The sequence below is a fragment of the Drosophila eugracilis genome, unplaced genomic scaffold (genome assembly GCF_018153835.1).
Source record: "Drosophila eugracilis isolate 14026-0451.02 unplaced genomic scaffold, ASM1815383v1 contig_939, whole genome shotgun sequence".
NCBI classification, from domain to species: Eukaryota; Metazoa; Arthropoda; class Insecta; order Diptera; family Drosophilidae; genus Drosophila; species Drosophila eugracilis.
In genome coordinates, this window is record NW_024573855.1 from 118,918 (window position 1) to 137,280 (window position 18,363).

Genomic DNA, 18,363 nt, shown 5'->3' on the forward strand with positions numbered 1-18,363 from the left:
CTCTGTTGAATTGGATTAACGTTAATAGTATAAATATCTAAAGCCTCCATCGCATATTGAACTAATTCAATGTAAACGCATAATATTTCAGGTCCAAAAATCTTTTCATGATTAGTAGGCATTGTATCAGATATCTGAAACTTTTCGAAAAAAAATAAAAAATAAATAAAAATATACCAGAATGATTTTTAAAAACATACCTTTGAATTAAAGAAGCCCCACGTTATGGTTTTAACTCCGCCCACAAGTGTTTTTACTAAGCTTCGAAATTCAGCTACATTTATAGAATTAACCCATTGTGATCCAGTAGCGGTTGATCTTGCTTGCTCATTCAATATTAGGTCCTGGCAGAATAAACTTTGGTTAGCAATATTTGTAATATTTTTTTTATAATACATACATTATTTAGATCTGATATATTACTTAGCGGCATTGGGACGTTGCTAGTCGAGCTCGCCGTAGCTCCAGAATTGGATTGTCCTTTGCTTGAATAATACAGAAATATATAACAGGCGATTTTTGAAGCGTAGTTTTTGTTTTTTGTAATCGAATAAAACACTCAAAATTTCATCATAGAATCAAAATTTTTATTGGAATCTACGGGGCTTGCCATTTGCGTCCATTTGAAAGGCCCAATTTTGGATCACTTTTTTGAGCATTTCTGTCTGTATTTCACGAATCACGCAACTTATGTTATGCTGTAAGGCTTTAAGCTAGTTTGGCTTGTCTACACGAACTAAAGACTACATAACCTCACAAAAAATAATCAAGGGACTTTAAATCGCATGATCTGGGTTGCCGAATTACAGGGCCATTTCGTGAGATAAGCTGCACACCAAATTTTTTTGCTTGCTTGTACGGACTGAATGCTGAAATAAACTTGCGCTGCGTAGGGTTCTCAAGAATCTTCATGCTTAATCTTAACTTTTTATCTATTATAGTTCCTGACGGACGCACGGACATGGAGTAATCGACTTCGATATTTATCCTGATAAGGAATATATATACTTTATAGGGTCAGAAACGCATCCTTCTATCTGTTACATACTTTTCAACGAATCAAGTATACTCTATTAGTTTACGAGTAACGGGTATAACAAAATAGAAACGCTTTAGTGGCATATCGGGACAATAAGACACCTCTTACTGTCTTATAATATTTTAGAATAATAATTTCGCTAGTCGAAATTAATGCAGCGGCAGGAAAAAGTATGGTTACTAACTGATGGTGACTTTACCGTCCATGTAAAGCATTATAACGTGGCCGGAGGAGATTTACCGCTAGTTGCGGTGGGATCACCTAATTCTAATTTAATAACTCCTATAGTTTCCGAGATTTCAGCGTTTTTTGGCTAGGATGTAGTCCAATCTGGACGTCCAATTTTTGCTGACTTTTTCCAACAGTCGAGGCCGCACCAGCCCATAAGCGCACCAGTCAGTTTTTCTGAATGTAACGGCGTTTTGACATACACTTGAGGGTTACCTTCACTCCAAATGCGGAAGTTTTGTTTGTTGACGTAGCCATTCAACCAGAAGTGCACTTCAATGGCAATCTCGTTTTTGACTCATTCGACGCTTGATGATCGTTATGCTTCAATTCTTGCACAAGTTGGGTTTTATAAGCACGCAAAAAAGATCCTTTCGAAAAACTTCCAAAAAGTGGATGGACATAGATTCAATTCCTGTTCTCGATGGTGGATGTACTCATTCAGGTCTTCCTCAATGCTACGCTCTACAGTAGCAATAGTTTCTTCAGTACGCACAGTAAGGCGTCTCTGGGGATGGAATAATAATATATCAATAAGACGATTATTCGATTGACATGTGCTGCTGTTTATCGGCAATAACACGGCGAATGTTGTCTTCCAAATGGTTAAGCGTTTGAGGTTTATTGGAATAGACCAATGACTTTATAGCCCCACAGAAAGTAGTCTAGCGGTGTTAAATCACAAGATCTTTGAGGCCGATTCGCAGGTCCAAAACATGAAATTAAGTGGTCACCAAACGTGTCTTTTAATAAATCGATTGTGGCACAAGCTTTGTGACATGTTGCGCCGTCTTGTTAGAAGTACAGCTCCTGTAAATCATGGCTGTTTAATTCAGGAATGAACAAGTTAGTAATCATGGCTCCATACCGATCACCATTGACTGTAACGTTCTGGCCATCATCGTTTTTAAAGAAGTACGGACCAATGATTCCTCCAGCCCATAAAGCACACCAAACAGTCCGTTTTTCTGGATGTAACGGTGTTTCGACATACACTTTAGGGTGATCTTCACTCCTAATTTGGCAGATTTTTTGTTAACGTAGCCATTCAACCAGAAGTGTACTTCATCGCTATACAAAATTCGCTTATGTAAATCGGGAACAAAGGCAATCTCGTTTTGGGATTCATTCTAGGAATCTACGCCTTGCTAGGTGATCGTTTGGCTTCAATTCTTGCACGACTTGGATTTTGTAAGCGCGCAACCCAAGATCCTTCGGCAAAATCTCCCATAAAGTGGATGGACATAGATTCAATTCCTGTGCTCCATGGTGGATGGACTCATTCGGGTCTTCCTTAATGCTACGCTCTACAGTAGCAATTGCTTCTTCTGTATGCACCGTACGGCGTATCTGGGGATGCTAGTTATCAATAAGAGTAAACGTGGTGCGCAAACGTTCCATGGTTAATCGAATTAACTGCTCTGATGGACGATTTTGTTGACGATAAAATGGACGTAGTGTGCGATACGTATTCCGCACAGAATTATTATTTTCGAAACAATATTACACTATTTGCAAGCGTTGTTCAAAAATGAGACTATTTATGATGAATTGCCAAGCCAAAGTGAGAATAAATCTAACAGTGAGAATAAAATCTTGAACAGTAAAAGCCGACTTAAAAGTTCTACACCTCAAAAAAGACTCTTTACATGCTTAATCCGAAATTTCTATCTCTTATCCTAAGATCTCTACGATTTTAGATAGTAAAAACATAGTATCTATAATTGTTCTCGAGATCTCAGCGATTTTAATATTTTGAGATTTGTGAGCGCTAGATTGGGCGTGGCAGGATGTTGAAATAATTGAAATGCTGCAAAACCATCTCAAGAAGGCGCATGTATAGTTCCTGCTACTACTACTTGTTTTACTACTTATTTACCCTGATCAAGAAAATATATACTTTATAGAGTCGGAACCGTTTCCTTCTACGTGATATAAAATTTTCATAGAATACAGTAAATGCTTTTATTCTGCAAGAAACAGTTATATATAAAGGCCTCACATGGGCAGTAAAATCATGACTTAAAGTACAGTTTATATATATAATTGAATCACATAATTGTAAACGTAAATTGTACTTACCATTTTTGTAAAATTAACGGAAGCTGAGTGGTGGCAATGGTTTCAAATCTTTTTACAAAAACTTTTAAGAGTTTTAAAAGTATAGCCCGAGACCTTTGGGGATCTATTTCGCTGTGATGTCTTAAGCAATCTACCAGGTTTAACAAAAGTTTGCAAGACATTGTTTGAATTCCCACAGCAAGTGTTTCATCGTGAACATTTTTTGAAAAGAGATTAACTGCTTTTATTAAGACGTCTAAGCTAAGGTTTTGGCGAACATGGTGTGCAAGGTCTGCTAGTGTTGAATAAGCCAGAGGGCGAATGGAATCTAATGTGACGCCTTTTCCAATTAGCAAGTCCTCATCAAAAAGGTTTTCAATTGAGGGAATAAATTCTGAAAAAATAGTAATGATATAGAATTACAAAAATATTAAAAGTTAAATACGGATTAAATTCAAAGATCTAAGGTGTAAAGGGTATATTGTATTTGATGAAAAGTAAGTATCAGGTAAAAGACCCTTAACGGGGGGGTCGGGGTTATCACAATGTTTATTCGTCGCCTAATAAATGACCGTCGATTCGCCGAATTGGTGGATCCTTAAGTGACTGACGAAAGGGCGTCAAGTCACAGGAAGTCTGTTGGTGGTGTCGCAACTGTCACTTGTAACCAAGTGGACGGCGGAGAGAATATCAAAAGATGACGATCTAAAGACGCGGCAACAGCATCTGACGATTGCGATGATGAATGAGAAACAGTTATCGAATGCTGTAAGTGTGAATCTGACTTTATTGAAAGAACCAGTATTTATAGGTAGAAAGCTAGGTAGTCGAAACATGCACATGCGTTAAGATATAGCAACGGGACCTATGTCTGAGCATCTAAGCTGACAGGACAGCAAACCACTGCTGAATCAGTGCGAAAACCAACATTTAACTGGAGTAAATCCCCAAAAACCCAAAATCTTCTTTTTGAGCTATTGATCGAACAAAAAACTGCTTAGATGGTTTTCTTAAAAATATGTTTCTGGAATGCGAATGGCATCTCACAGCACAAATGCATGCTCTAGCAGTTCCTAGATCAGTATGACATTGACGCCATGTTTATATCAGAGACACACCTAACAAACAAGAACTATTTTCAACTTAATGGATATCCGTTTTATAAAGCAAACCATCCTGATGGCAAGGCTAATGGCGGTACAGGCATACTGATCAAGAAAAGCACCAGGCACTATGAGTTGCCATCATTTGCCATCATTATACAAGCTAAATCAATACACATCGATACCAGAAACCGTATCTTAAACCTGTCAGCTGTATACAATGCAAAACACACCCACTGGTGCTCTCAACTCACCAACCGCAAAGGAAATCAGCTGTGCAACGCTATAATTACACCAAGAAACAAGCTTGGTCTCATCTCTCCTGGCAAGCCTATATATTGGCTAACAGATCCTAATAAAAAGCCTGACTTGATCGATTTTGCCGTCACAAGAAGAGTAGCTAGAGACAATGTCCACATGGAACACTTAACAGATCTGTTATCGGATCACTCGCCTATTTTACTTCATCTCTACGACCATCCACAGCTGTCAGAATGCATACATGCTCTAACCTCCCGTAAAACAGATTGGCTTAAATACAGAAAGTATGTAAGTATCCATATTGATGACTTCCCAAACATGTACCAAAAAGCACAGATTGACAGCTCAGTTAAAGAACTAGTGTCTGTTATGTCAATAGCTGAAAAACACTCCACCCCTATTATACCGGCTTGTAATCCTGATAATAACTGGCGGCCTTCTCCGCATATCAACGAACTGCTACGCAGCAAAATAAGGCTTTGGAGGTAGTGGCAAGCCCAAAGGCTTAGAAGATTAAAATAATCGATCTTAATTCTCCTATTTGCAGCATCTCTCCTCAAACTGTGGAAAGCTAAATCAGGTATATGTGAACCAAACGAAAGCGAGTCGCCAATACACACACAAACAGGAGAATGGGCACGCAGCAATGAAGAGAGGGCAAATGTATTCGCCGCACATCTAGAAAACGTTTTCAAACCACTGCCATCAATAAATAGCTTTGTGCTCCCAACAAAAATCTTTCCAGAGGCTACCGTGCTTACCATATTCCAATCAAGAGAAGTGATAGGAGTGATAAGAGCTTAACAAAGAAATAAAGCGCCAGGACACGATTTAATCTCCCCTAAAATGATTATAGAATTGTCGAACTGTGCAGTAAATCTTCTCACCACGATATTCAACAGCATGATGGAATTGAGATATTATCCGCAACAATGTATAAATTCTGTCAACACTATGATTCACAAAGCTGGGAAGGACAAGTCTCAGCCTTCATCATATAGGACAATCAGTCTCCTGTCGTGAGTGTCAAAGATATTTGAAAAGCTGCTCCTGAGTCGTATAAAGCATCACCTACAGTCAGATAATGCCATTCAACCAATTTGGTTTTCGCGAGAAACACGGAACCGTTGAACAAGTGAATCGAATAACCTCCGAGATACAAAATTCATTTGAAAATCGAGAGTATTGTTGCGCAGTCTTTCTGAATGTTGCCAACGACCACGACTTCAATCGCGTTTGGCTGGACATCTTAATTTCTCAAATTTAACCTAAATTTAAATTTTTAATTTTAATTTTGCAGAGACGTTTTGCTGTGCGATGCAGAGATTTACTCTCCGAATACCATCCAATTGAAGCCGGAGTACCTCAAGGTAGCGTGCTTGGACAGACCTTTCACAGCAGACCTTCCGACAACCAGTCTTGCAACCACCTCAACATTTGAGGATGATACTTAAATTAAAAGTAAGAAAACATTGGTTTATAAATGCCCTTCCTTCGCTAATATTGGAGTACAAGGTACTTCTGAACAATACAGTTCTCAAGCCAATTTGGAAATAAGGCTCCAAGCTATGGGTAATCGAATGAGTTAGCAACCCAGAAGTAATACCGTAATAATACTGAGAGCTATATCACTCTATCCTAAAGGAAAAGGATGCCATTTAACAACAAAGGTTATTGGCATCCATTTGATCTTTCTCCTTTGCCGTTAATCAAATCCGAACAACTCCAGCGACCAATTGGGTGTCCTATTGCCAGTGGTGGTTCAATTGAAAATACTGTTTGAAGAATGGTGGCTTCTCGATCTCGGCTAGGATACGGAACTTCCTCCAAAAATCGGTGAATGGTGTAACAAATGCCATAACGACTTGAATGAATTACAAGAACTACGTATGCCAAGATTTATCGACCACAATGAAAATCACATCGAAATGCACTGATTTTTGGATGTTTCTATCAAGGTGTATTCCGCAGTTGTTTGCAGCAGATTAGTAATGGAACTGAATGTGTTTCACTCTCGAGCTGTGTGGCGCTCTGCTACTTAGTACTAAACATTTCTTCAATCAAGAATGCTCTACAGCACAAAAGCATGCCAGTTTTGGCATGCCTTTCACACCCACTATCAAAGCTCAAAACATCTGCTGCCTACAGAACTTCTTAATTTTGACTTGCGGTGGGCGGGGCCTCCATGGCTGAAATATCGAGAAAAACGAAAGGTAACTACTTAAATTAAAAGAAAAAAAACCTACATTGGTTAATAAATGCCCGTTCTCCGCTAGAATTGGAGTATAAGTAATACAGCGAGCTTAATCAAAGATACTGAGAGCTATAACTGGTACACCGTGGTACATACGAAATGAAAACATTCACAGAGATTTAAATGTGGGATCTGTTAAAGACGAAATCGAAAATGTAAAAGCAAAATATACGATCAATCTATAGGCTCATACAAATAGAATTGCGCGGTCTCTTACATGGAACACTAGCCACTCACTACTCCGGAGAAGAGATTTCCCCACCCAGCAATAACAGCTTGGGTCGTTCTCCTAAAACATTTAATTTTAAATTTATGTGTTAGGCTAAGATTTGAATACTTGTTGTCATTCTTAAAGAGCGAAGATGCGATAAATAAATTCCGTAATTAAAAAAAAACAACTAAAATAGTCTCTCCGACCCTATAAAATATATATTTTTGATCAGGATAAATAGCAAATCGATTTGGCCATGTCTCAATTTCTATGAACGCTGAGATTTCAGGAACTATAAGAAATACGAAGTTGAGACTAATCAGGCAGATTCGTGAGGTCCCTAAGCAGCGAAAGTTTATTTCAGCATCCTGCGACGCCCAGTCTAAAGCCCACAAATCATGAAAATCAAAAAATCCATGAAATCTCAGAAATATTTAGAACTAGAAAGCTGGGATTAAGTGTGTATTATATTGAGATGCCAGCGCATCTTAAATTGAAATCATTATTTGACCACGGACTTTCTTACGCCCACCAAGCTCGAAAAGACGCTTTTTGTTTTTTGTAGACACGCTGAGATATCGGTTAATATAAATTAATAGAAATAGAAAGTTGGGATTAAACATATCGTATTTAACGATGCCCCATATTTAGTCAAGCCCACTCTTACGCCCTAAAAACCCGGAAAACCAAAAACAATAACATCTCGGTAATTATAAGAGCTAGAAGGTTAGGACAAAGCATACACATTCGTGGGGTAACACCGCAGATCGAAATGGTATTTTCATCAAGCCACGCCCATTATGACGCACGCAAAAGTTGAAAAAACTTAAGTCTTTGATATCTCAGGAACTATAAGTGATACGTTGGCATTAAGACTTTATAATCTTCAGATGGCAGCGAATTTCTAGGTGGTACCAATACCACTCTTCTTCTTGTTTAATGATTAAGTTTATGTTTTTGGGTTACCATGATTAATGAAAGCACAAGAGGAAACGCTATAGTCGAGTGCCGCGACGAAAAGATACCCGTTACTGTTTTACACAATTTTAAAATATTCATTTTGCTAGTCTCCAAGCGCCACATATTGTCGGAGAAAGCATGTTGAATAACTAGTGTCGTCACTGCCCATGTGGGTCAAACGAAGACATACACAATAATATTATGTACGCCACAGTTTTCCGCGGTTTGTGGGCGTGGTCGAATGAAAACCAGGGCCAGTTGCAGTGGCATCTTTTCAAATACGTATTCTTAAGGATAACTTTCTAGCTCTTATAGTTCCCGAGAATTTCCAATTTTTGGTTTTTCGGGTTTTGTGGGCGTTAGGGTAGGCGTGGCTAGATGGGAAAAAATTAATTTGCATTTGGAGCATTATAAAACCCACATGCTTAATCCGAACTTTCTATCTCTTATAGTTACCGAGATATCAGCTTTTCTAGAAAATGTGAAAACCGTCTTTTGAGCTTGGCGGGCGTATGGGTGGGAGTGGCCGGGTAATAGTACCACTATAAGATGCGCTGGCATCCAAAGATTGTACATATTGAATTTCAAGTTTCTAGCTCTAATAGTTTCTAAAATTTTAAGGATCTTAGTTTTTCGTGATTTGTGGGCGTAGCAGGATGCGGAAATAAACTTGCGCTGTCCAGGGACCGAAAGAATCTTCATGCTTAGTCTCAACTTTACATCTGTTATAGTTCCTGAGATCTCAGCGTTCATAGGGAGGGACTGACGGACGGACGGACAGACGGACATGGCTCAATCGATTTCGCTATTGATCCTGATGAAGAATATATATACTTCATAGGGTCGGAAACGCTCCCTTCTATCTGTTACATACTTTTCATCGAATCTAGTATACCCTTTTACTCTAGGTTACTATTAATAAATATGTGATCTTGGAATCCTAATTAGCATTAATATTTATAATTTTTAATTTTTTTATCAAAAAATAAATAAAATTTTGTTTATTAAATTATAAAACTTACTTTGTCGTAAGTCTGTTGCAAATATATGCCGGGCTGCAATTAATAGCTCTTTCCTAAGATGAGCTGCTTCCTTCGGACAATTTCTCATCAGGTTCAGCATACCGCTAGTGACAGATAAAGAGCTGGCGATAACTACTTCCTGAAATAAAATAGATATAAAATCGTCAGTTTCTTAACATACGAGTATTTAGTCTTTAGAAATTAAACTTGCAGCCCTTTTTGAAACAGTTAAATTTGAAATTTTGTTTATTTTTTTAAAGTTTTTTTATGTGATTTACGTTAGAATTTATGTAAACTATGAAATGTATGTCATATATTGGCATAGATGAGCGCCAACAAAGAAAGGCAAATGACCTTCTCGATCGTGAATTGCACCGACAAACAATTTTTGATTCTGTTGAACTCAGGATATATGCTCAAAGAAATCTTCTGAAGTTGGTTCCAGAACAACGTTCTGCATATGAGAGTATTATGCGTTTAATCACAGAACTAAGCGGTTGTACTGGCCAGACTTTCCTTCTCTCGCTCATTTTGGCAACCGTATAATCACAAATTGATATTGTATTGGCCATGGCATTATCTGGAATTGCGGCAACTTTTTTGGATGGTGGATGAACATCGCATCCAGCATTGAAGCATTGAATTTACAAAACACTGAGGCTGGAATGGGCAAAGTTCTCAAAACGTGTCAAATTATTATATGGGAGGAATGCACAATTTTTTCACAAGAAAGCATTGGAAGCGGTTGATCTGCTGATCACTGCGAGATACAAGAGGAAACGCACGGATTTTGTGTGGAGCTCTCATTTTTGACAAACACTCCCGGTTATACCAAGTTAAACACGTGCTGATCAATGCATGTTTAAAATCAGCCATTTTATGGCGCCACTTACAAAAATTGACTTTGTACAACTACAAAATGATGCATTGGCTAAATTATTGCAAAACATTAAATATATATTGGAAATGGCCGAATGCAAATTGATGAATCTGCGCAATCTATCACCTTGCCAACAAACTTCTGTAAGATCACAGAAAACTTATATGAATTGGAGCTAAGTTTTTCCCAACATTGCACAGAATTACAAAAATCATCAGTGCCTCAGTAGGCGTGCTATATTTGCGGCCAAAAACATTGATGTCATCAACATCACTATTCTTAATGGAATACATGGCTAAATGACAACATATATGTAAATCCATCAATACTGTGTAGAATGATGTCGAAGTTGTCCAACTGAATTCTCTCGATTTGCCAGGCTTGCCCCGCTGTATAAATAGTTCTTCAAACTGCTCCCATTTAATGCCGGGATAGCAGATCTGTGCAAACCTTGCTGAAGCACTGCCCTGCATGCAACTACTCAACATCATGGTAAGTGCGCTGACATCAATCTGCTGTTCGTCCATAATAATACTTGCGCTGTTGCACACCACTGAGTCGCATCACCTCCAGTTACATCTGGGTTAAATTTTGGCAAAACCACTTGATTTTGTGAACGCACAGACGCTTGCATAGCTTTACACATTTCGACGAAATTCCGATTTTGTAGTTCCATAATAGTACGCCATTGATCTTCAGAAAATGCAGAAGTTGGTACTGATCCCACTTCTGATGTTAGATTATGGTTAAGGTTTTCCATGTTTAAGTATATGGCGAATACTCTTGATCACGCCACTGCCACTTTAGACTCTTCGCCAGCATTCTAGCATACCAAAATGATCTCCAGAAAATGCTGTAACGAACATACTTGTATCTCTGTCTTTCGCAGTGGCTCTAGCATACACACACAACAATCGTAGTTCGTATCTCTCTCTTAAACCTTTATCCACACGCAACATCTCTTTCTCTCATATTCGAACATCCTGACCATCTGGCGAATAGATGGAACAAAGCGTACTAACAAACAACCGTTAGAATGCAGAGACGAGAATTGTCACTTGGTTTTATTCTTTATACTGACTACAATAATTTAAGATCCGACATATAGGTATGTATTATTTTTAAACCATCTGGCCACGCCCGAAAAACCAAAAAAGGAAAAATCTCGAAAACTATAAGAGCTAAAAAGTTAGGTTTAGGAAAATGAATATTAGAGATGCCATTGCAGCTCCCGCCACGTAACGTGCCATTGCAACTCCCACAAACCGCGGAAAACTGTAGCGTCCATAATATTATAATGAATGTGTTCGTTTGCACTTGTATAACATTTTTTTTGTCAATAGCTATCTATTTACCAAAGATTTTTCAAATCGGACATTATTTTGCTCGCTTTTGCCCCTCGCCTACTCTTCCACCGCCAAATTATCTTTTTTATACCCGTTACCCGTAGAGTAAAAGGGTATACTAGATTCGTTGAAAAGTATGTAACAGATAGAAGGAAGCGTTTGCGACCCTATAAAGTATATATATTCATAATCAGGATCAATAGCGCAGTCGATTGAGCCATGTCCGTCCGTCCGTATGAACGCTGAGATCTCAGGAACTATAACAGATACAAAGTTGAGATTAAACATGAAGATTCTTGAGGTCCAGGGCCAGCGCAAGTTTATTACAACATCCTGCCGCGCCCACTATACCGCCCAGAAACAGAAAAAACTAAAATTGCTGAAATCTCAGGAACTATTGGAGCTAGAAAGTTGAAATTCAGAAAGTATAATAATTAGACGCAGCGCATCATTTAATGGTTCTACTATCCTGCCACACCCACCCATACGCCCAAAAGGCTCAAAAGACGGATTTCGGATTTTCTAGAAAAGCAGATATCTCGGTAACTATAAAAGATAGAAAGTTCGGTTGCGAATTAAATTTTTCCGATTAAGCCACGCCCGCTCTAACGTCCACAAAACCCGAAAACTGTGGCGTCTATAATGTAGTGTAATTTTTTTGGACCTTGTATTACTTATTTCTGTCAATATCTACCGATTTACCAAAGATTTTTCAAATCGGAACAGTTTTTCGCTATTTATGCAGAAATGTATGTTATAACTCATGGACAGAGACTTCACTATCAGTTAATTAACATGCTTTCTTTGACAATAGGTTGCGCCTTGTGAATGTCCACTACCAAAATTAATATTTTAACATTTAATAAAACAGTAACGGGTATCTTACAGCGCGGCACTAGACTATAGTGTTTCTTCTTGATTTACCTTGAGTTACATTTTTTTCGATATCGATAACTTAACTCAGACATATAAAAATGATTATTTTTTATCATATTTATGCTGGACTTCATTTGGTTTTTGTGTTTTTATACCCGTTACTCGGAAAGTAAAATTGTATACTAGATTTGTTAAAAAGTATGTAACAGATAGAAGGAAACGATTCCGACCCCATAAAGGAAATATCTTCTTGATCAGGATGAATAGCGAAGTCGATTGTATTGTATGGTTGTATGTATGTTAAGGGCCTATCTATAGTACGGCCTACTCTGTTGTGTGAGTCGGCTCAAGATGGCGGTGTCGTCAGCAAAGGTTGATGTAGTTAGGCACTTGTTTAAGGGGAATGTCAGCGTCCATACGGACAGACGGACGAACAGACGTACATGGCTTACTAGACTCGGCTATTGATATTGATAAAAAATATATACTTTATAGGGTAGGAAACGCTTCCTTCCACCTGTTACGTACTTTTCAACGAATCTACAGAGTCGCCCATGTAGCGTTTGCTTTTTGAACTATCGATAGATAGTTAGATATTTAGTAGAACTTTTGCGGTTTACGAAATGGTTAATTTTACGCTTTCTTTCAAAGTGGAGAGTCTTCAACCGAAACTGTAAGAAAATTGCGGTCAAAATTAGATAGTTTTGTGAAGCGTGTGCGTCAGACTGAATAGTTGATGAATAAACCAACACGTTTACGTACTCGCCCAGTTCGGTCCGTCGAATATATCGCTGGGGTTGGCGAATGTGTCAATGACAATCCGTCGACGTCTACTCGGCACCGTGCTCAAGAGTTGGACATTTCGCGAACTTCCCTGCAACGAATTTTAACCAAAGACCTCCGTCTAAGGCCATATAACATTCAGTTGGTTCAGCAGATTAAGCCGTAGTGACTGCTTGGTGACTGATTTACTCTACTCTACTTTGGAAATTCACAAGGCGCCACCTATTGTCAGAGAAAGTATTTTGAGTAACTGCTAGTGACGTCACTGTCCATGTGTTATAGCCTACATTTCTTCATAAATAGCAATATATTTTCAAAATATTTGGTAAATCGATAGATATTGACAAAAATATGTCATACAAGGTCAAACGAAGGCATACAAAATAATATTATGGACGCCACAGTTTTCCAGATTTTGTGGGCGTTAGAGTGGGCATGACGCATGGACCTCAAGCATCTGCCTACTTAAGCTCAACTCTGTATCTCTTATAGTTCCTGAGATCTCAACGTTCATACGGACAGACGGACGGACTAATAGACGGACACAGCTTAACTTTATATGGTCGGAAACGCTTCCTTCTACCTGAACGAATCTAATATAATGAGAATTGTCACCCCGATAGATAGCCCTTGGTATAAATAGAAAAAGTACATAAAAAAAGGACCGAGTCAGAGTTGTGAGAGCAAAGCTTCAAGTGGGTTTTAAGACCAATTACTAAAATTTTCCTTCTCACTTGAATTGAAGCTGAAGAAAACGAAAATATTATTCCCCCGAGACCGGAAAGAGGTACTCGATCTAGCCCTAAAATACACGGTTTGGAGTAATGGTTATTATTTTTTTGACGGTAGTGTGCCAAGTGCCTAATGCAAGTTTACCTACAGGAGATCAACAGATGTGAACAATTAAAAATTTGGACAACACTACCTCCATTTATTAAGATCCGATGGGAGATGTCAAAATCAGCGTCATATTCGGATCTAATAGTGTACAATACCATGGATCCCTATTTTGACATAATTTAAAGGGGAAAGCTTCTAAATAGCAACATGACAGCGATATGTGATTCAATATGTGAAGGATTTGAAGATCAATGTAACACAGTTCTTAATAACACTCAACGACAGATTTCCGATTTTCCGTTAGACAATCAACGCAATACTGAAGAGTTAGTTAAAAGGGAACATCAGTAGTAGAGTCAACATTAAAAATCCATAAACGAAAAACGGAGGAAGTAAATTCAAATTGAAAGTATTGAAAGAAAGTTATTATGCTTATATAGAGTGGATAAATTTCCTTATTGTAACTAAACAGTTAAGTACCCTAATCGAGAAATGTGAAAAGATTCAATCAGGGGTAATTAGCCTACAATTTAATCCGCTTCAGAATGAGAGGCAGGCAACGGTGTTGTTATTGCACCGCATCTCCAAGGTCAATGATATTTCCTTTTCTGCTTTTGGTTATACATATGGTATGCTTATGATTTACCGATTTTATTATGGCTCATAATGCTTTACAATAGAGGGTAATATTTTAGCATACAATTTCAATATTCATTTTGCTACTGGAAATTTACAGAGCTCCTCCTTGTGTCAGAAAAAGCATATTGAGTATAACATAAATTTCTTCTTACATAGCGAAAGAATGTTCCGATTTGAAAAAATGTTAGCAAATTGATATACAAGTGTTATACAAGGTCAAACGAAGACATTCATTATAATATTATGGACGCCACAGTTTTCCGAACTTTCTATCACTTATAGTTCATGAGATCTAAGCGTTCACACGGGCAGACGTACGTGGCTTAATCGACTCGGCTATTGATATTGATCAAGAATATATATACTTTAAAGGGTCGGAAAAGTTTCCTTCTACCTGTTACATATTTTTCATTGAATATAATATATTGTTTTAGTCGACGAATAACGGTTACAATAAAGAAGCAAGCGTAAAGAAAGTGTCTTTATAAATGTTTATGACAAATTCAAAATACGAATAAAATAAAATTACCTGAAATAATAAGCTATAATATTAATAACAATATAACATAATCTGAACTTTCTATCACTTATAGCTTTTGAAATCTCTGCGTTCGTACATGGCTTAATCGACTCGGCTATTGATATTGATCAAGAATATATATACTTTATAGAAACGCTTTCTTCTACCTGTTTCATAGTTTACAACGAATCTAATATATCGTTTTACTCTTCGAATAACGGAGCGAATAAAGACGCAAGCGTGAACAAAGTGTTTTTATAAATATAGATTTAATAAATTTAATATACGAATAAAATGGAATTACCTGAAATATGCGAACAATATAAGCCAAGAATGACAATGTTTTAATTTGTGCACCCATAAAATCTACAAAAACTTCTTTTTGTGGCGAGTTTCTGAAAATAAAATTTTTTAAGATTAACATAAAGTTGGAAAGTTTTAAGGACTTATGTTAAACGATTTATTTAATTTTAACTCTCTTTACTCTTATGTACAAACATATAATTATGATCCTTATAAAAATGAAAGTTAAAATAAGATGAAACGCTATAGTCGAGTGCCGGGAATCATAACATGATATCGATTACTGTCATACACACACAATTTAAAATAATAATATCGGTAATTTAACTAAATTAACTTAAGGTGACGTCAATTTTTAATGAAATACTAACAACAATTTATATTTTATATATGTTTAGATAGTAAATATTGAGAACGTAAAAATATATAAGGTAAAAGAAAAAATACATTGTTTGAGAGCGTTTTTCGACAGATTCTATATTTTATTTTGGTCAGTCCCAGTGCTGGGATTATAAAATATATAATATATATAGTATAACTGCTAATAGCACCTTTTGTCAGAAAAATCATTTTTAATAACTCATGGTGACGTCACTACCCATGAAAGGCCTTATGGGCCACAATTCTTAAAATATAGCGAAATATTGTTCTGATTTAAAAATGTTATTTATACCTGCTATGTACGATTGACTCATGATCTGTAATACGTTTGCAGGTAGATGGCTTGATGACGACACGGAAAAGCCTAAAATATTTAAACTTTCTTAAGGGGCTATATTCATGTAATATTATTGAGACTTCCTTTCGCCCTTTCATGTAAAATTATTAGGTCCATCCTCAACGACCTGCTCATGCGAAACAATTGAAGACACCCGAAACACTCAAGTCAGTTGAAGACAGCCGAACCACTCATTCCGAAACATGAGCTGTAAGTGCTGTAAGTGTTTTGGGTGGCTGTGCAACAGAGTAGTTTGTGCGTATGAGCAGATTCGAAATGATCAGTGCAAGGCACCCACCCTTATTTTTAGGGTGCTGATCACACTCTAAGTGCCGAAAACGCACAAATGATTCGGGTATACTTATTGTAGCGATTTTTTGCTTGGTCAGCGAAGATGCCACTTAGTTTTAGTTGACGTTATGTTACAATTGAATAAAGAGCCAAAGCTCAATATATGTAACTCCGGCAACAGCCGTTAAAGATTTATTGATTTGATACCCAGTCTGAGTCTCAGGGCACTTACCCTTTCAACGGTATTTATACAATTTGAAGCCACGGCCAACCGGCCCCCGCCACGGACACTCAGCCAGGCGGCTCCACCCCTGCCACGGAAGTTCAGCCAGCCGGCTCTTTAACTACATAACTTACCCTTGCCGTTCTCGGATACATATCAAGAATTCCTCTGTTTAATCCCAACTTTTTAGTTCTTTCTTTCGGTCTTTGCGGTTTTGGTATTCCGCGAATTTTTGGGCATTAGGACAGTTAGACATGGCTTAATCGACTTGTCTATTGATTCTGATCTACTTGTTACATACTTTTCATTGAAGACAATATACTCTTTTACTATACGAGTGTATACGGCAATGCTTGCTCCAAACCGCCCATCAAACGACCTGCTCGATTGTGAATTGCAAAATTTGATTCTGTCGAACTCAGGACGTGTGTTCTATCGCGGATTTTGGCAACCATACGGTCACAAAATAATATTGCACTGGCCATTGCATAATCTGAAATTGCGGCACGTACAGCGCATATAGTATTGAAGCTACCATTGATTTTACAAGACACTGAGGCTGCAATATGCAACATCATTAAAAACTCTGGAATGGACGAAGTTCTCAAAACATGTCATATTACTATATGGGACGAATGCACAATTGTCTCACAAAAAAGCATTGGAAGCGGTCAATTTGTTGATCACTGCGATATAGAAGAGGAAACGCACGGATTCATTGAATATATTTAAACAAGAGGAAACGCTATAGTAGAGTGACGCGACTATAAGATACCCGTTACTGTTTCTCACAATTTTTAAATATTTATTTTGCTAATGGAAATTCCGCAAGCACCACCTGTTGACGGAGAAAGCATGTTGACTTACTGATAGTGACATCACTGCCCATGTAAGGCCTTATAACATAAATTTCGTCATAAATAGCGAAATAATGTTTCGATTTCAAACATTTTTAGTAAATCGAAATGTATTGACAAAAATATGTTATACAAGGTCAAACAAAAACATGCAGTAAAATATTATGGACGCCACAGTTTTCCGCCGTTTGTGGGCGTTAGGGTGGGCGTGGACAGAGCCGCAGTGGCAGCTTTTAAATACGTATTCTTAAGTATAACATTCTAGTTTTTATATTTCCCGAGATTTTCCCATTTTTTAGTTTTTCGGGTTTTGTCGGCGTTAGAGTGGGCGTGGGCTGATCGGAATTCTAATAAGGGGCATCATTAAAACCTACATGCTTAATCCGAACTTTCTATCACTTATAATTACACAGATATCAGGTTTTCTAGAAAATGCGAAAACCGTCTTTTGAGCTTGGTGGGCGTACGGTTGGGTGTGGCCGGATAATAGTACCACTATAAGATGCATAAGATCTCAGGAACTATAGCAGATGCAAAAATAAGGAAGTTTATTTCAGCATCCTGCCACGCCCACTTTAACGCCTACAAAACACGAAAAACCAAAATCGCTGAAATCTCGGGAACAATTAAAGCTAGCTATATTGATCTTTTATACCCGGAACTGGTTGAGTAAACGGGTATACTGGATTCGTTGAAAAGTATGTAACAGATAGAAGGAAGCTTTTCCGACCCTATAAAGTATATATATTCTTGCGAATTTTTCCATCTAGCTACGCCAACAAAACCCGAAAAACCAAAAACATTTAGAATTGAACATTTAGATATTGCACCAATATCGGCTATAGGCCGTGTGGGAATCTGCACAGAGCAGCGAGATCGCCAAGAAGAGCGACGATGCTAGCAGCGGACACGAGTGATGAGTGTCAAGAGAGACGAGAGTTTAGTTTT

The 18,363-nt window shown here is 37.7% G+C and overlaps 1 protein-coding gene across 1 annotated transcript; it reads right to left on the reverse strand.

Moving 5' to 3' along the window:
- Positions 1 to 252: 252 nt before the first annotated feature.
- On the reverse strand, positions 253 to 15,414 carry LOC121530545 (transcription-associated protein 1-like). The gene is made up of 5 exons (XM_041819770.1): positions 15,328 to 15,414; positions 9,140 to 9,278; positions 3,350 to 3,722; positions 401 to 480; positions 253 to 344 (listed from the first exon to the last, which is right to left on the reverse strand). Exons 1-4 carry the CDS (start codon positions 15,382 to 15,384, stop codon positions 444 to 446), a joined length of 606 nt encoding a protein of 201 aa, XP_041675704.1. The 5' UTR covers positions 15,385 to 15,414; the 3' UTR covers positions 253 to 344; positions 401 to 443.
- Positions 15,415 to 18,363: the final 2,949 nt, after the last annotated feature.